Here is a 19,238-nt window from a genome sequence, read left to right on the forward strand (position 1 = left end):
TTGGGCACTTGAGTATTGCCAAGCTCAGGTATAACAGAGCACGTTTTGTCCCAGATGCACCATGACTCCTGTCAATACTACTGCGACAATAGTCGGACTCCTTTCCAATGAGTGCTCTTCAGTACAAACCTGATGAGGGATTTCACCAGGTAAGTAATGCAAACAACAAACATACCAGGGATTTTTTTGTATCTTAGTATCCTTCAGATTATACTTAATACCACATACAGATAATATTTAGCTACAGACATTTGTTTACAGAGACATAATTAAGTACAGTAAAGTACAGTATCAAGTACAGTTTGTCTCTACACGGTACAGTATTAAGTACAGTTGGTCTCTACACGGTACAGTATTAAGTACAGTTTGTCTCTATACGGTACAGTATTAAGTGCAGTTGGTCTCCACACGGTACAGTATTAAGTACAGTTTGTCTCTACACGGTACAGTATTAAGTACAGTTTGTCTCTACACGGTACAGTATTAAGTACAGTTTGTCTCTACACGGTACAGTATTAAGTACAGTTTGTCTCTACATGGTGCTAGGATGATTGTATAAAAGAAACACACACACATCGCACCGGTACCGCAAAGATTTACCTGCTATGAATCTGAGACAAAGCAGCGAGCCGATCCAGGTCGTACTGCCCCGGGAACTCTTGAACTTGTCCAGCCAGGCTGGTACCAGCACGCTGACGGCGTCGCACATGCCCTCCGTACAGATCATCGCGCCCATCCCAGCGAAGAGCACCACCCAGCTCCAGCCGCCGTCGGGGGCGACCACCACCATGGTCGGTAGGGAGAGGACCGTCTGGCGAGAAGCGTCAGGTCATGGCCGCGGTGCAATGTCGGTGGTCGTCAGTAGAAACCTGAGACCAGAAACATATTAGTGGACAGAAGATCACAGAATAGCCAATGCTCCCTGACCATTTCATATGTCAGCCAACTATTTTTCTGTTCTTTAGTTTTGTCATTGGACATGACGACTTCTTTGGCTAGGGAATCATCCACTTTATTCAGGTAGTGCAGCGTCTCAGAGGATGGCCATGTGGTCTCAACACCTCCAAACAGCACCACATAAACTCACCATCCCCCCGAGGGAATCCCTTCCTCCAGGAGGGGGGAGGCATGGCCAACCTGGTCATGTCTCGCCCGTCTCAGAACAGGCACAGGAAGGTGCAAGACCCTTATGAATAAGTGGGGCCTTAGTTCAGACGGACAGACGGCATGTGACTGCGGGCAGGAACAGACCATGGAACACCTCCTCGTCTGCCCCCTCCTGCCTGAGCCTTGCACCAGAGAGGACCTTGAAGCCCTGACCCCAAGAGGAATCGCAGTAGCGGAATATTGGAGGGGGAGCGTGTAGCAGGCAGATGTGGTGACACGAGAAGAAGAAGAAGGTATACCGACGAAAGGCTTCACAAAAACTGCCCTACATCTTTTCGGGTCTGATGCAATCGTACCCAACTCAATTCTCTTCTTCCGGAGTTGCAAAATTGACCTACTGATCTGATTTTCCAGCCGCCGTGTAAGACTGGGTTATCCGTCCACACAAGTGTGTATAAGAAAAATACGGGTTGTAATAGATATTGGAACAGAGTGGGACGATTGGGCCAAAATGTCAAGATCTGTCCGTCCTATTTCAGTGTTAGTGTATTGTTGTACCATTCACTATTGTCAATAGCCGTTTTTCCCGTGTCAGGGAATATTGTTGTTCAGCACCATATTTTTCCAATGCACGTCAGGTGACTTGACTAACATACACTGTGACGGCTATGTAGGTCACACACAATATTAGGTGCATTAGTTGCAAAAATCCCCAGCAGCCTTGTGAGAATGTTGTCAGGCGGGTGGCTTTTCCTCTTTGATACAGCTCCTTCTTTCTTATCAACAATTCTATCTCCTCGCTTTTTCCTTCCTTCGTTCCTATGCCTGCTTCTCTGAACACATTTTGTACAAACGTATGTCAACCAACTATTGTTCTGTTCTGTACTTTTGTCATTTAACTTTTTTTTTCAACTTTGTCTAGACAACATGTCTAGACATGTTTGGCTGAGATAAGCACAGGAATCATCCCCTTTATTCAGGCGTACCGACGACATCTTTACAAAAACCGGCCCATAGAGACCGGGACCAGGCTAACCCAACCCAGGACCTGACCTTATTCCATAATTACCCCCAAACAAACCTGGAAACCTGCTGAAGTTCAAAAGGGAAAATAAGTACCTAAAGCAGTACTTTCTGTGGCTCTGCATACACGTTATGTTGGACATCTACACTGGATTAAAGTATTTTGTGTCGCGCAGGCCTGATGTCGCGCATTTCCTATGAGACACATGTGATTAACAAGAAACCTACCTCAGATCAACTCAAAGGCGCGCAGGAAATTGACACATCTTGGGTCACTCACAGTCGTAACCGTACATGTCTTCTATTGGCCTCTTCTCATAGAGGTTTGTTATATGAACACTCCAAACAAAATGACTGTCGGCGCTTTTTTTATCACATTTAAACTTGGCGTGTCCAATTTCATGGCAAATAGGACAAGAAATCACGATACCTTTCATTGCTTAAGCCTCATGCCTGTTTGTTATAATTATGCAAATACATTTCTCTTCAGCATTTTCTCTCGCTCGTTTTGCATACTGACATGTTCTCATATCCACTCCTCTCAATGACCGTCTCGTCCGCCCCTGACCAACACGCTTAATGCTTTCTTGTTTTGGCTGTCCCGGGAAGTAGTTAAACTCATTGAAAATGTTTTATCTGATATCATTCGTCTCTCCAACGTAACAATAGAAGACACTGACGGTAGCCATGGAGTCCTGCCGACGTCTGATGAGTTGGAGCGCGCCAACAAAAGAGCCCAGTAATCATCCTGATCGCACATTAGTCACAGTCTGATAACCAGCGAAAAGGTCTGATCGTGAATTACACCCATAACAAAAAAAGGCTTCAATGCAGACCGAAGACGGCGAATGAAAATATTACGATCTCAGCTTTTCCTCACTAAAAAAGCCACACTATAAAAGCTGAAGGTCGAATAATCGTGGTCCATCTGTGTCACAGTAATGCCCTTGTCACAAAGCAAATAAATCAATCAATCAAAGTTTATTGCACAACACATGTAACGGGTACAATGTATGGCAAGTTCATGGGTAGTACAAAATGTCAAGGCATATATGTCTTTGCTTATTAACAATGCTAATGATTTCTACATTAAGTCTAAACACTACGGTATCCAATAAGAGTAATACAGAATACATATATGGAAGTATATACATGATAAACAAGAAACATTAATTGTTTGCGTCAGAGATTAATCGATTTCTTTTTAGAAAAGAGGTAAATACGAGAAATATAAAAATCGATCGGCCGACGAGTCTGCGAGCTTTACATTTTCCGGTGTTCTCTCGGACATCGCGGGATTTTTAGACATCGGTCGATGTTCGCAGGTCCCCGTACCCAGTCCAACATGATTTTTGGCTAGATTTTTAAGGTGAAAAATACGCTCCAGTCAATGGCGATCTTCAAATTCGGGGAGCCTCCGGCGATCAACAAATACGACCGAAGCCCGTCGACTGTGTAATGCTAGGGTCACATTTCCCAACCGGGGCCCGGCCGGGCTGTTTGCGGAAACGAAAAATTAAAGTATCTATCAATGAATATGTACAAGCTTTGCACTTGAGTAAATTTTGGCTTGTTTTATGCTTTTGTTCTCTTTAATATCATACTTTTTGTTCCCAACGACTGCCCGACCGGGCCCCGGATTTGAAATGTCCCCATACACTGTAACAGTACTAGTTACTTTGCGTTAGAATTATTCCATGGAAGAGACGGTCGCTAGAGTTGGGGGTGTGCAGCCTGAAATTGAAACCGGAAAACGTGGACGTGCCCCGCCTTTTAAATGAGAACTAAATCCTGTCTTCTACGTGTTTATTATTTTTTTTCAAAAGATAGTGTCTGATAAATACACATATCCAGCACATGCACACACTCTTATCTCTGGCTCTGTCTCTTTCTCTCTCTCCGCGACAGTAGTTGGTGTGATTCGACGAGTAGCGCAAATTGTGAGGAAAGCAAAGATCCATTCTTCTTTGCTAGCCGAAGAACAACAACATACTCTGTGATAGATTTTCTTCATATAGATTGAATTCAAGAGAAGTTAGTTTTTTTCTTTAACCTGGATACCTTGTGAAAAAGACGAACATTCCTGACATTTTCGTCTAAAAAGAAATCTGAGCTTTCCAACTGCTAGCGAGCGCTTCTATCCTTAGAGCTTCTACCCTGCCAGTGAGCGCTTCTACTCTCATCTCCAAGAAGATGTATCTAGTGGGTCTTGTCTGCGTTTCTGTGTCTCTGTCTAGTAATATCTACTTCCTTTTCCTACTGGACATGCTAGAGTGGGTCTACTCCCGGAAATGCAAAAAAGGTCTCTCACACCTACTGCCAGGTATTTAACATATTGCGTGAAAATGAGGCCTGCCATCATTTCCGTCCGTTAACAACGAAAGAAATATACATACCTGCATATCACCGGGTCGCCATGAGTCGAGTGTCCACCTGCACCTCAACCTCTTCAACTAGTCGTCAGGAACAGATTGTCTTCGAGGGGTCAATGCGTGCAAGTTCCCGTATGCGAGACAATTAGCGGACAGAGAACAGGTTGGATACAGTAAAGACTTTAACGAAGAGTCTTGGGATAATGAGTCTAACGAACGGAAATGGGTGACTACGTCTTTATTTCATGCACACGTAAGTTCACTACGTACTAGACAAGAGCAAAGCTGTTGGCGTTGTAGTGTTGTCGCAACGGAGAACTTCTTTTCAAAATGGCTATCCATCCTCTACCACAGTTGCTACCCGACAAGCCGGTCAGAGCTGGTTTAGTGCTATAAAAAATAGCTATGCCCTGGGGAGGTTCTCTCTATGTAGGTCAACGCACAACAGTATTAAAGGCGGCTTTGCTACTAGACGGCGATCGGTGAGTTGGCGATATGGAAACACAGACTAACTTCTTGCACTTAAAAGTCAAAACATCTCAATTTCAATTCATTTTATTTTACCAAGGTCCATCTCAGATCCACAGATCTGCTTTTCAGATGACCCTGGGCTCAAACATGAAAAAATACAATCATGGAAAAAAAAACCAGGTATATACAGATATACAGATAACGTTACATGTACACACATATATTACAGTATTCTAACTTATTCCAATCAGTTTAGTTACAGTCCGGCTACAGTCTATTTCTAAACGCTGACGTTGTTGCGATGTGCCGTTGGTCCGCAGTAAGTTTGTTCCACAGTAGTGGCCCTTGGTACTGCAGGCTCCCCTTGAAGGATTCTACGTTTGCCTTATGGCCCGGGTGTCCAGCATGTGAGGGTCGTAGCTATAGAGCTGCTTCATGGCAGTGCGTGTCCGAGCTCTGAGCACTGGGGGTGATAGCCATTTAAACACTTTTGTCATGTAGGCTGGTGCATTATGGTGAACTGCCTTCTGTACAGCTACCAGTACGTTCACTTTCACCCTTGGAGCCAGTGGTACCATACCAGCCTCTGCTAGCAGGGTTTCAGTAGGTACACGGTCTTGGAGTGTCCGCCCTGTGATAATCCTGGCTGCCCGATTTAGCAGTCTGGTCAATTGTAGTGACTTTGACTTGTTACAATGAAAAAGCGATGGTAACCAGGCAGTGGCACAACAATCCAGGTGTGAATATAACAGGGTCCGACACATGACTTGCAGGATCTTCTTAGTGACAAAGGGTTTAGCCCGACTTACGGCACTAAGGCCAGCAAGGAGCTTTTTTATGATCCGCTCGTTATGAGCGACCCATTTTAGAGAAGAGTCCATGGTGACACCTAGGTAGGTAAATACGTTTACCTGCTCAAAAGAGTTTAACTCATCAATAACAGTGATGTTCTTTCCTGCGTGGTGCAATTTCTGGGGTAATCCAAAAATCATGGATTTCGTTTTGTCCGAGTGAAGTGATAGTCTGTGGTCAGTGAACCAGTTCGCTGCCCATATCATGTCCACTGAAACAGGCTTGCCGAGTAAAAAAGCACAGTATCGTCGGCGTACATGTGTATTTTGCACTTCCGCACAACTTGTGGTAGGTCATTCACATATAAGCTGAATAAAAGAGGTCCTAGGACGCTCCCTTGCGGTACACCACATGTGACACGTTTTCGCGTTGACTACTTGTTCTGTATACCCACATGTTGAAAACGGTCCGTGAGGTAGGATCTAAACCAGTTTATAGCCCCATTTTCGAATCCCATCTGCTGAAGTTTTCCCAGAAGGATTTGGTGGTTGACTGTGTCGAACGCTTTCCTTAGATCTAGAAAAAGCGCGACTGTCTCCTTGTGGTTGTTTTGTGCCGACTGGATGTCCTCTACGACCTTTTGCACTGCTGTTCCTGTGCTGTGGTATTTCCCGAAACCACTTTGGTGGGCCGTGAGCTGGCCAGTACTGTTCATACACTGTGAAACATGGATATGTACTAGCCTCCGTTGCAGACTCCTCCTGGCTGTTTTCATCTTCTAAGTTCCAGTTTTACTATTACATTTTTTTTCTTGTTGTTGGCCGGGCAGCAATTAGAAAAAAAAAGAAAAAAAGGAATAGTATAAAAACAATAAGTTGAAAAAGAAAACTGCCGGGAGGTGTCTGCATCGGAGGCTAGATATGTACCATTTTCTCCATCTTTCTGCGCTCTTTGTATTTGTGAAATGTAAGAACCCGTATACGCGTATTAACCTTACGTCTGACTAATGGTAGGGTCTACTGTCATTTCACTAAGCAAGAGCAATGCCATTCATATCAATCTCCATGACAAGTAGATTTTTAGCCTTTAGTTAGAACACGTTATAAAGTTGTTTTGATATATATATATATATATATATATATATATATATATATATATATATATATATATATATATATATATATATATATATATATATATATATATATATATATATATATATATATATATATATATATATATATATATATGGCTAGAGGTAATTTTCTAACGTTTTGTGTCTTTTGTTGTCTTTCATATCATATTTTTCGTTTTCACAAGCTGCCCGGACAGGCCCCCGCTTTGGAAATGGGACCAAAGCATAAGCATGTGCAGCGAAATGCATTGTGGGTAACATGTCAACGGTGAAGGCCAGTGAGACAGGAATGGATATTGATATGCAAGAACTGTTTTTGAACTAGGTATCTTTGCCATTGACATATTACCCATGATGCATTTCGCTGCACGTGCATACTGACAATCGTGGATCTCCTTATACCCCCATTCCTCGCTGCGCCTTCTCTGCGACCTCAAATTTCACAGAGCGCTCAATGCGGATTCCATAGATAAAGAAACGAATCTTCCTACGCTTTGTGTTTTTATTTTGGCATACTTTTGTTTCCTTTTGCATGATATGCCAATGATGAAGTCAAGGATTGGACCATTCGATTAAGGTCGAAGTGAGAGGGCAGCGAGAGCGCAGCGAGAGCGCCGTGTAGTGGAATAGGAACCTATTGTAGTCTCTACCAGGCTCCACAGGTCGCTGGAAATATAGCAGAAATTGGCCCAATTCACGGATAACATGCCAGAGTAGTTGTTCCGCTAAAGAAGTCGCAGTTTGCTACCTATGGTAGAGGCTTAGCCTAACTGCACGACAGTTCAGATAAAGAGTAAACCTTTCGCGCGTTGTTGTGCATACGAAATCCGCTAGGATATCGACAAGCTAGTTTTTTTTTCTAGAATATTAACGATCATGAAGCAGAGATGAATGTAGCAGAGCACATTATCGACTATAGTGCTCCTTGTTTAACATGTGCACTAGATTCGTAGATGATTCTAAACTAAACGTGTATTGCCGAGTTGATTTTAATAGTCAATCATTTTAGAGTTCTGGTGTTTAACTGCAAATGGCTGTCGTGTGTATATATACCCCGACTCAGGTCCGGCCTCTAGCCTGCAATGTGGTGTAATAGATAAATTTCTGAAAAAAGTGGAATATTCAAGTTCATGGTGATGAACAATACGTTGATGTTGGCAAACTAGGACCAAGAGTTTGCCTTGCTATAGAGTATAAGTTGAAGGTTGAAACAAGAAATCTAGATAGCAACAGACCGTACAGTGTTATTATTGTAAGTTCAAGGCGGCTGAAGACGAAACGCATTTAATTTCCAAGTGTCTATTTAACAGTGACGAAAGAAACGAATTATTCAAACAAGTTACCTTGAAAAACCCATACTTCTACACATTCACGGATGAACAAAAAGCTACATTTCTGTTAAAATCACAGAACCCACAAATACTAGAAAAAGTGGGACTTTTCGTCTTCCACTGCCTCCAAAAAAGAAGTCAAACCCAGCTAGTTTAGATATAGCCAACAATTGTATCTTAATAGTACCAGTAGCCTATTGTTACAACGAAGTCAGACACAGCTTACTGACGCATGTATGTTTTTCCCTATGTTTATACCATGTATTTGCAATTAGCCCACGGGCATGAACTTGCAATAAACTTGTATTATTATGAACTGTCAAGTGTCAAGTGAAATGTCAAGTTGCCCGCAGCTTGATACTTGCGAGGACATTTGACGTAGTTGGGTGCCATCTCACGTAATAATTATTTCACCCTGTTTGGTCAATAATGATTATTTAATCTCCTTACATCTGAACTCAGCCCTGTCTTTACTAGCCCTCGGCTGACCCGACCGTCACCGGAAGAGCCCAAATGTGCATCCGGTGCAGTTTCTGATAGCGCAGACCCCAAACCCGAAACGACTTCCGGTTACAGCAGGACCACTTCCGGCTTCCTGGTGCCTGGGGACCGTTTTGGATCTGCCTGATCAAAAAATAAATGTAACATGTTGAATGTTGTTAACAAACTTTCTTAATGAAAAATGAGAAAGCGTGGTAGTTGGTGACAGAACATAGCATATTTAGGTTACGCATGTCGTTCTATTCGCGTTACGGTGTCATTTACACGTATTCGTTAAGAAGAGGTGAAGTGAAATCCATTTCAACCAACCAAAATCGGTAAACCCTTATCGCTAATCCCGATCGACCACACATTGTTCAAAGGCTTCCGCTGTGCGAGGAGTGGTGAACAGGCACAACTCTGCGTGCGTTTCTCTCTGCGGTGTTGTCTCTACACCCATACTAAAACTCTGTAAAGATGGGTTCACGGCTGTTGTTGGTTGCCTGCTGCCTGGTGCCGGTTCTGGACGCGGTGCTCGGGAGAGGAGGGGACATCGCGGACGGGGAGCGTTACGGCAAGCTGCCGCCGCCCGAATACTACATGCCGCGGGAGGAGGCGACCACGCAGGGACCCGGCGTTCCAACCCCGACCAATTCTCCCGACCAGCGAGACCAACTGACGGTACCAGCAGGCTGGGAAAGTTCCCCGTCCATGGAGATCACGGGCACAGCGTCCACGCCTCAAGGTACGAGTTCTAATCCCGAGTTTCCGACGGAGGTTACAACGCCCGATGAAGCTATTAACAGTAACAGCTCGAATGTGACAGACGTAACAACTGAAAAAGAAGAACTCTCATCCGCAGAAGGGGGTAGAGTTTCGGCCAGTTCGTCTCTCGGGACAGACGCGGAGACGTATCGAATCTCTAACATCGCCGAGGCAGACACAGCAGACCAAAGGGCACCTGACGAAGCAATCTCGTGGGACTCGAACCCTGAGCCTAAGGTTATAACCGACGAGCTGTCCGATGGCTTTGCAGATTTCCTGGCTAAGGACGATCCTGAGCCCTTAAGACCCAACAAGACCGACGGGGGGTTAGATATGGTGACCAAAGACATCTTTAAATGGTTTAAACCTGAAGTCAAGGAAGGACAGAAATCGCACCACGACAAAACAGTAGAAAAGGGAGAAAGTACGCTGGGCGTCAAGGCGAGCAAGTATGGCGGACCTGACGTCTTTAAGGGGGACTCGAACCAAGACGAGAAGCGACCAAAGAAGCCCGAGAAGCACAACGCCACCGGTGATGGTGTACCTGAGGACGAGAAGCCGATGACGAATATGTTCAACACCTACAACACCTTCAACCTGAAGATCCCTGCTGAGGAGGGGGGGCAGGAATTCCTGCACGGCTTCAACGTGAGTTTATTTGGTGTTGTTGCTCATCCGTTTATCTTTTTTTGTTTGTGTGTGCGATAAGTAGATTGGATCTGTATAGCCGGTATAAGTGCCCTTCGGCGTAACACACCAACTTCTGTATCTGTGTAACCGGTATAAACGCCCTTCGGCGTAACACATCAGCTTCTGTATCTGTGTAGCCGGTATAAACGCCCTTCGGCGTAACACATCAGCTTCTGTATCTGTATATAGCTGTCATAACCACCCTTCGGCATAACACACCAACTTCTGTATCTGTATAGCTGGTATAACCACCCTTCGGCGTAAAACACCAGCTTCTGTATCTGTATAGCCGGTATTAACGCCATTCGGCGTAACACACCATATTTTGTCTCTGTATAGCAGGTATAACAGCCCTCCGGCGTAACACACCAGCTTCTGTATCTGTATAGCCGGTATAAGTGCCCTTCGGCGTAACACACCAACTTCTGTATCTGTGCAGCCGGTATAAAGGCCCTTCGTCGTAACACACCAGCTTCTGTATCTGTGTAGCCGGTATAAACGCCCTTCGGCGTAACACACCAACTTCTGTATCTGTGTAGCCGGTATAACTGCCCTTCGTCGTAACACACCAGCTTCTGTATCTGTGCAGCCGGTATAAAGGCCCTTCGTCGTAACACACCAGCTTCTGTATTTGTATAGCCGGTATAACCGCCCTTCGTCGTAACACACCAGCTTCTGTATCTGTGTATCCGGTATAAACGCCCTTAAGCGTAACACATCAGCTTCTATATCTGTATAGCTGGCATAACCGGCCTTCGGCGTAACACACCAACTTTCGTCAACGTTGCACTAGTATTTCCCCCGTTGAACACGGTTTCTTCTCTGACACAACGTTTGCCGTTATTCGTTATACGTCCTTAGTCATATGCATGCGAACCAGGCTTCATGCGAATTGCTTTTCACATTCACGGTTGGTTCATTTACACTTACGCCATGTTGATTTGATTATATGGATGACATCCGCGCGCGCATCACTTTCCGTCCGTTTCCATAGAAAAAAATGTCAACCATACTGTAAACCATGCAAAGCAGCTACAAAAATACATGCCGTAAATTGCAAACGGATATTTCGGAAAGCTGATACTCTTGGCTAGAATGCCAAACTCGAAGAAGAAGATGGGAAAGGCCAAAAATGAAGAATCTATTATTGGTATACCATTCTCTGTGTGTTAAGTCATTTATTCAACCTTCCTGACGACGTACATCTCATGATAAAGGTAACTATTTTAATTTTTTTTTTTTCAATTCAGTTTAGGGGCTCTCAGAGGATGTCATCTATATATTCAAATCAACATGGTCTTATGTTCCACGGAACTACCTGTCACGCCTAAACTTTGCACAACTAGTCACAAGCATTAATTAATGCTATCTGGTAAAATCAAAGATCAAATGATAAAAAGTATTAAAGATCAAAGGATGATGCTTGTTCATTTTGAAGGAGCATTTCTCCCACTTCCGGATGGCTCTGGAAGGGATCGCAGCCAACCACACCGAAAACCTGGCGAGGCTTGTGGAGCGCATCGAAACGCTAGAGTCGCACTCGTGGGAGCTTGAGCTGGAGCTGGGCGACGTCCGGGCGGAAAACATGCGGCTCAAACAGCAGCTGGAGGAACTCACGCTGGAGTGTCGGAACACAAATGCAAAGTTAGTTAGTTTTACTCATCGCCTCAAGTTTGAGCCCGATTGTGTTCGTGTGCGTGTCTGCGTGAGGTTCCGGATGAATATCTCAAGAACGTATTGGTCGATTGAGATGATATTTCGCATGTTGGTAGATGCTGTGAACCTGACGATCACGATCGATTAGGGGCCTCCAAGTGGCCGACCTTGGTACTGCAGCAGAGCTTTCGGTTTTCCTATCTTTTTTCATGGACCTGCTTTTGTCTTGTAAAGAACGTCTCTGCTCTAATCTGCTTTTCTAGAAAGTAGTGATTGGCATCAGCTTTAATTTAATTATTGAAACCTACGTTTTCTTGTAACTGATTTTTTAAAGTAAACCACACCATACATGTGGATGACTGGCAAATGAATGAATGAATGTTTTTTACTCGCTTCAGACTGGAAGAAAAGACGTGCCAAACCGGGAACGACACCTTGCGGCTGAAGGAGGAACTTGCGGAAGTGAAGCTCCGATGGGTGGAGAACGTGACCAGGATGGAGGAAGAGTGCTTCCGGGTCACGCACAACGTCAGTGACGTCATGTTCGACATGGAGAACAGAATCAGGGACGAGACAAACAAAAACATGAGTGAGGCAAGTACAGTGACTGATATCAGAATCTTTTTGTATATACTTTTTATTGCGTGAATATTGAAAAAAACTTCTTTATTTCTTTTTCAGACAACTGGACTTAAGCTGCGTTGTTGGCATCTTTGTCTGCTTAATCATTTACTTATTCATTTATTTGCTGATGGTCGGATGATATATGACATAAGTCTGTCTGTTAGTAACATTTTTTGGCTAATCTTAAATGTTTACCTGACATTCCGTATATTTTACATGTTTGTAGGTCTACATGGTGATGTAAGGAGATTGCAGGTACCGGATGTGTCATCTCAGATCCTAGATCTTTTTTCTCGATTGCTTCACTTAACATTTTTTTCATTGCCTGGCGGTCCAAGACATCCTCGGCTGGGGCTGCCTGGCGGTGCAGGGAGAGTGCAGGTCCTAGATCATAGTAGATGTGTCATCTTTCATTTACTGTTTGTTTGTTTGTTTGTTTGTTTGTTTCTTTGTTCGTTTGCTTTAAATATCTTTTATGTCACTGCCCAGGTCCAAGACAACATCGCCTGGGGCTGCTTAGCGGTGCAGGGCGAGTGCAGGTCCCGGATGGACAACCTGACCCAGGAGGTCAGGAAGGTCACTGACACGAACCGCGTGGCGCCGCTGACCCAGGCTGACGCCTCCACCATCTACTTCCCAGCCTTCACGCCTGGTCAGCTCACTTTTGTTGTTTCAGTTTTATCTATATCATTTTTTCTTAGAAAATATTGTCATTTCATTCATTTTGTTAATTCTACCAGGGTAAAATCGCACTCAGGCATGCGGCCTGTTTTTCAGGTGTCTCTGGAAACATACAATACTCATAAACATACACACATCAGATCGTTAAAATTAGATCGTTGCTCTATTATGTCAATTTTCAATTCAAATTTCTATAGAATAATGATTAAACCATTGCCTTACGAAACTTTTGTAAGTCTACTATCAGCATATCAACTTTGCTTACAAAAAGTAACATTCTTTGTAATTATTTTTCTTAAACAAAAAGAAAATAATCTGTAGATTGCTGGCGACTGGTTCAATTGAGGTTATTTTGGTATGTTTGCCAGTGTTGTAACTAAAGTCAAGTATCAACTTAATGTAATTGCTAGAAACAGTTTTTACTGGTAACTTTAATGTTTAACCATTCATCATAACGAACAATGTTAGTGTCACAGTCACGTTGGCGCTAACATTCTGTTTTTAGGCTCTGTACCACTTCGGAAAGCTCATTTTTTCTTTAAGCTTAGGGTAATTTCTGGAAGGTTCAAGCAGTGATTAAAGTTGAACTGCGATTTCCAACACAAGAACATGGACATACCAAACGTTTCGACTCTATTGACTGATTGAATCTTTGTCAAGCTGCAAAAAGTCCACGGTGCCCCTCATCTGTGTTGAGGGACAGTTGTAAATCCCTAATGTAGAGAAGTGATATTATTTTCACGTTATATCATTTTAGTGTATATAATTTTCCTGCACAGCCAACGCCCGAGACTGTGCCGAGCTGTTCCGAAAGGGAGTGTGGCAGAGCGGAGTTTACCGAATCCAGCCGGACATTGTCGACGGCGGCCCGGTGATAGAAGCCTTCTGCGACATGGACACGGAGAGCGGAGGTGCGTACTGTTTTGGGCCTGTCACACTTGTGCGTATATTCAAGTGCGTATGAGTTGCGCATCTAAATTTCTCTGGTTTAAAAGTTTGAGGGGAAGATGTTGTTTTTCACTTTGACCTAGCTACCGGTGTGCAGCCTAGTTATCGAACCTAAGAAATGACTTATTCGGCTGCAAACTTAAACTAAACCAAACACGTTTATACGCAACTCCTGTGGACTTGTATATACGCAATAGTGTGACAGGGGCTTTTGATGACCCAACTGATCTATGCGCACTGTGCATATTTGTACATATATTGACTGTTAAGCCCCTGTCACACTTGTGCGTATATACAAGTCCGCATGAGTTGCGTATTAACATGTTTTTGGTTTAGGTTAAGTTTGCAGCCGAAGAAGTGATTTCTTAGGTTCAATCACTAGGCTGCACGACGGCGGGTCAAAGTACAAAATACCTTTTTCCTCGCAAACTTTACTTAACCCCCAAAAATGTTAATGCGCAACTCACGCGCAATTGAATATACGCACAAGTGTGACAGGGCCCTTACGAGGCTTTGTACTGGCCAAGACAGGGTTGAAACACACGAGGCAATTAGTACAGTCTCCTGGCTCCCGGGATGAGAGCCAAACCCGGGCCCCCAGTTCATAACCCAACGCACTTACCGCTAGACTAAAAGGTCCGGGCCAGTTAGACTGGTCAGTTGGTGGCGTTTGAACCCAACTGTCCCAAGTGCCAGAAAGTTAGACACGTAGGCCTCCGTTTCTTATGTTTCTTACTACTATTCCATCGAATGAATCAAGTAGCGTGAGATATTCTTCGAACTGAAGACAGAAGAACTTTATTGCACGACAATTGTACATGGTATAAAGTATGGCAACAATTCGTAAACATAATGCAAAGTAGAAGTATAGAATAAAACTTAACATCCTAATTACTAATACAATATAATAAGGGCTAGTATATATATCATACGCTTTGCAGCAACATGAGCAACATCTTACGTCCGCTTGACAAAGGTCAATGAACCGTCTCTTATCCATCCATCCCTAGAATGCTGAAGTAGTGCCAGAAATGTACGCTGTTGGGTTATGTGGCGTCACATCACATAAAGGCAAATAGCTGCTGCCTTGCATCTTGTTTAGTGTGCCGGGGACTAACGTTTTAGGACAAAAGGAAATGGGAATGTATCCATTATCTGATTCTAAAAACAGAGAGGCCAAAAGAACACATGCTAGTGAAAGGTAAACTGGCACATTTCTGGTGATGACATTGCACGTGTTCTGTAGGCGACTGCTATGTTGTGCTGGCTAGTTAATTACGGCAGTCACGAAATTTAATACATTCACGAAAACTTTTCAAATGACCTTGCTTGTCCTCTTAAGCGATCGACATTTTGTCTGATCAATTACGCAATAGTCACGTGGTTACCGCCACTATGTCTTTGCCCAATCAGGGTGGACGGTGATCCAGCGGCGTCCTGATTGGATGGGGCCCCTGCGGTTCTTCAACAAGAACTGGACTGACTATAGCAGCGGATTCGGTGACGTGCGCGGCGAGCACTGGCTCGGGAATGAGGCTCTGCATCACCTGACCACAGGGCGGGAAAACGTCCTCAGAATCGACATGCGCAGTGCGTCCACCCGATGGTACGTCAGAGAGACACCTGTTTTGGATATCTTTAAACAAAAGCTCGGCTGGTAAATCTTCAGGTCGTAAACGGCATATTCGATAAAATATGGTCCAATGAATCGGCATGCGCAGTGCGTCCACACGGTGGTACGTCAGAGAGATACCAGTTTTGAATATCTTTAAATGAAAGTTATCGACCAGTAAATCTTTAGGTCTTAACTAATATTCGATACCATTAGGTCCAAAGTGGTGTCTGCACGTGACGTCACATGAACAGCTACCACGTGTGTTATTCAAACCAGAAAATGTTATATCTTTGCGGTTATCTATTTTTTCATACATAAATGTTAAGTGCTATACCTGCATCTGCATCTGTTTAAGGCCATGATTGCTGCGTTTACGAATTCAAATGTACCGAGCGTTTAGCTTTTTGTAACCGTCATTAAACCATCTCAAAATCAGTTCATAAGTTGTGGGATATTTGCTGATTACTGTATATCTTTTAACGACATTTCCTATCTTGTTCTTCCAGTCGAATCTGAGCAGTTACATTCAACAAATGTGTACGCATCCATTTTCGTTCGAGACGGTAATCATACCTATTTCTTAGGCTCTACCAGCCTCCGCAGGTCGCTGGGAAAATTGTAGAAATTGGCCAAATAGAGTCAGCTGTATGAAGGGAGTCGGCTGCAGAGAGAGGGTTCAATATTGCAACCCTAGACCTGCGAATGTAACCCTCCATGGCCAAAGTCCCCCGGCAAATATTCTCCCTATGCGTAGTTAGTCTGGTAGAGACTACATATGTCTGACGCCGCCCTTGCTATGTCCCCAGGCACGCCTCCTACTCGAGTTTCAGCGTAGACGAGGAGGACAAGGACTACCGCCTGTCGCTCAGCGACTTCCATGGCAACGCGGGCGACGCCCTGACGCAGGACGGGAAGATCGATCACGTGCCCTTCACCACGGCCGACCGAGACAACGACGCATGCGCGGACTGTAACTGCGCGACTGACCTCCACGGGGGCTGGTGGTACCGGGATTGCGAGGTATCGGTCTCTGTATTTATCTATTTATCTATCAATCTATCTATCTATCTATCCATCCATCCATCCACCCATGTTCTCAGCTGTCAACTTACTCTCGTACACCCCAATTCCAGTAGGACTAGACTGCGATCGCGCTGCTACCTACAATTTGCCTAAGGAATTTTATAGATAAAAAACAGCTGTGCAGGCACGCGACGCGGCAGCAGAAGAGTATGTCATATCAATAGACCTGCCGCACCGTAACCCATGCACATCTAACTCTGGGGGTTCTTTAAAGCTATCAAAAAGTACCACCCTGCAATATGCAATATAACATGGTGAAAAATGTATGTTTGAACAGTTAAAATCTTAACAGTTACCTATTTAATAACATCCTTGTAATCTTGTTCCTCTTGCAACACTTGACAATGAGTACGACTCAAAGAAAGTCCATGTACCAAATATTCGTCGAAACACGACGTCAAAACAGGTCAGGCTTTAAAAAAATTTTGTTTCACGTTCCTCCCTAAGGTCGGGCTGAACGGCGAACATGGCGGCGTGAACTACGGCTGGACTTCTCGCGAGATCTCGCTTTACCCGGAGTTCGTCGAGATGAAAACGAGGCCTAAAGACTTCGACCAGCTCGTCGCCCTGTCGGACCTGATGGCCAAGGACAACCACTTTGTAGACGAGAGTTTCGAGACGAAAGGAGAAATAAAATTTGTAGAGTAGTTTTGAAGTTATTCTTGCTCCTAGCGATGAAAGTTCCGTCACATGTAAATGAATCACCAAAAAAAATATGGTACAAAAAAACAATTGCAATTGGTAAGGTTTGATTTGATTTTATTTATTTGCACATATTAAAATCAGTTTGTAGTACATAAATGAAAAGGATAGAACAAAAAATACACGTACTGGGGGGGGGGGGACATGATGGCTTATACAAGGCCTTTAACATAATAAGGTAACGCCTATCCCCGAATATTGAGTGCTCATCTTAAGTTACACATTAATAATCATGTACGTTCATAAGTAATGTCTTCTTTTGCTCCAAAGTGACATTTGTAAAAAAAGGAAAAAGCTTAATAAAGAGGACACGAGAATTGACCAAATGTCTCTTTTTGATAGTTAAAAAAAACGACATGTCTTATTGTATGTCACTGTTGGTATTCATCCCCGCCGTTCGGTAGCCTCATAGTTGAGCTCCTGTTCCTGTTCCTAATTAACTGGTAACTGGGGAACCCCGGTTCAAATCCGAGGAACAGCATCCTGGTTGGAGCTGCGTATTTCCAGGAGGGACGTTACGTAAAAAGGGGGTCCCTTGATCGAGGAGGTGCCTCTAGCACGTTAAACGGCATTACTCAGATGCCTACTGGCTGTTTTCTGACAAATGTGAATATGAAAAAAGTACGCAGTATGGCAAAGGGCAAGCAGGTGCCCACTAAACAAGCGCGCACTAAATACGCGGAAACAGGAAGCTGTTGGGACCGGCGGGGGCGGATACAGTCAGGAGTTTTTGGGCCTCGAAACAACGAGTATGTTTACAGCCGAGAAACATTAGACCAGACGTTTCTACTGGACGGTAAAAAGAAAATACAGTCATGGTGTGAATTTTGTTAGCTCGTGACATGCAGCGGTTTTAGCAATTGATACAAATGTTTAGGCGTAAACACAGAGGAGGTTTACTGTGAGATATTTAGATGTGTTCCGTATCTTACGTCATACCATTGTAATATAAATATGGAGTTTATTCATTCGTTTTCCGGCGAAGAGCAACAAAAAAAGCGAGTATTTCGTGCTACGTGGCGGAGTGAGCATACATCTCGGGGTTGTCGGTACGCGGTGCTGCCGGGTGCAGTCTGTTCCTCCAGTTCACCAGTCTGGCGGAGTAGCCATGTCGGAGGGACCGGAGCAAGGGACTCCGGAGCAGATGACTCCGGAGCAAGGTGAGAAACCAAAGTTGTCTTTTTTTCGACGAATGTTGATGGTCAGCGGGTAACACCCTAATGTACTTAGAACTTAGTAAAGGGTAGGGTTTGTTATGTACCGCCAATGGTTTCTGTAAATTGGATTGTAAATAGAATTAGTCGGGAATAGTACAAGTCAGAATTCAAATGCAACTGACATTTGTCTAAAGCAAACCTGGTAACTTGGCAGTAGTGTGAATGTAATGCGATATTACGGGACCTACATCCGGCTTTCAGAATGGAACAGATACTTTCAAAAACTGTTACTCATCGCTGACTTTAGAATTTGATACGCGCACGTGTGTGTGTGTGTGTGTGTGTGTGTGTGTGTGTGTGTGTGTGTGTGAGTTTGTGTCAGTGTGTGTGTGCGTCAGTGTGTGTGTGTGTGTGTGTGTGTGTGTGTGTGTGTGTGTGTGTGTGTGTATGTGTGTGTGTGTGTGTGTGTGTGTGTGTGTGCAACAGTACATTGCAAGGACTCTCAAGGCAGCGTAGCTGATATTGGAGAGTCGACTTGCATGGACAGATACACGGCATTATCTACAAGCACCTTGCCTTCCTTATTTTAACAGGCATGCGTTAGAG

General features: G+C 44.0%; 1 protein-coding gene across 1 annotated transcript; it reads left to right on the plus strand.

Annotated features, from left to right (window-relative positions):
- The first annotated feature begins 9,124 nt into the window (after positions 1-9,124).
- LOC136429659 (angiopoietin-2-like) lies at positions 9,125-17,611 on the plus strand. Its single transcript, XM_066419585.1, has 8 exons — positions 9,125-10,124; positions 11,605-11,810; positions 12,221-12,416; positions 12,936-13,098; positions 13,907-14,038; positions 15,489-15,681; positions 16,497-16,710; positions 17,221-17,611. Exons 1-8 carry the CDS (start codon positions 9,189-9,191, stop codon positions 17,419-17,421), a joined length of 2,241 nt encoding a protein of 746 aa, XP_066275682.1. The 5' UTR covers positions 9,125-9,188; the 3' UTR covers positions 17,422-17,611.
- Positions 17,612-19,238: the final 1,627 nt, after the last annotated feature.

This window comes from Branchiostoma lanceolatum, chromosome 3, assembly GCF_035083965.1.
Source record: "Branchiostoma lanceolatum isolate klBraLanc5 chromosome 3, klBraLanc5.hap2, whole genome shotgun sequence".
NCBI classification, from domain to species: Eukaryota; Metazoa; Chordata; class Leptocardii; order Amphioxiformes; family Branchiostomatidae; genus Branchiostoma; species Branchiostoma lanceolatum.

Coding starts and splice junctions, on each gene's coding strand:
- LOC136429659 (XM_066419585.1), top strand. CDS start 9,189: ATGGGTTCACGGCTGTTGTTGGTTGCCTGCTGCCTGGTGCCGGTTCTG. Junction 11,811..12,220: donor TGTCGGAACACAAATGCAAA/GTTAGTTAGTTT, acceptor TACTCGCTTCAG/ACTGGAAGAAAAGACGTGCC. Junction 12,417..12,935: donor CAAACAAAAACATGAGTGAG/GCAAGTACAGTG, acceptor GTCACTGCCCAG/GTCCAAGACAACATCGCCTG.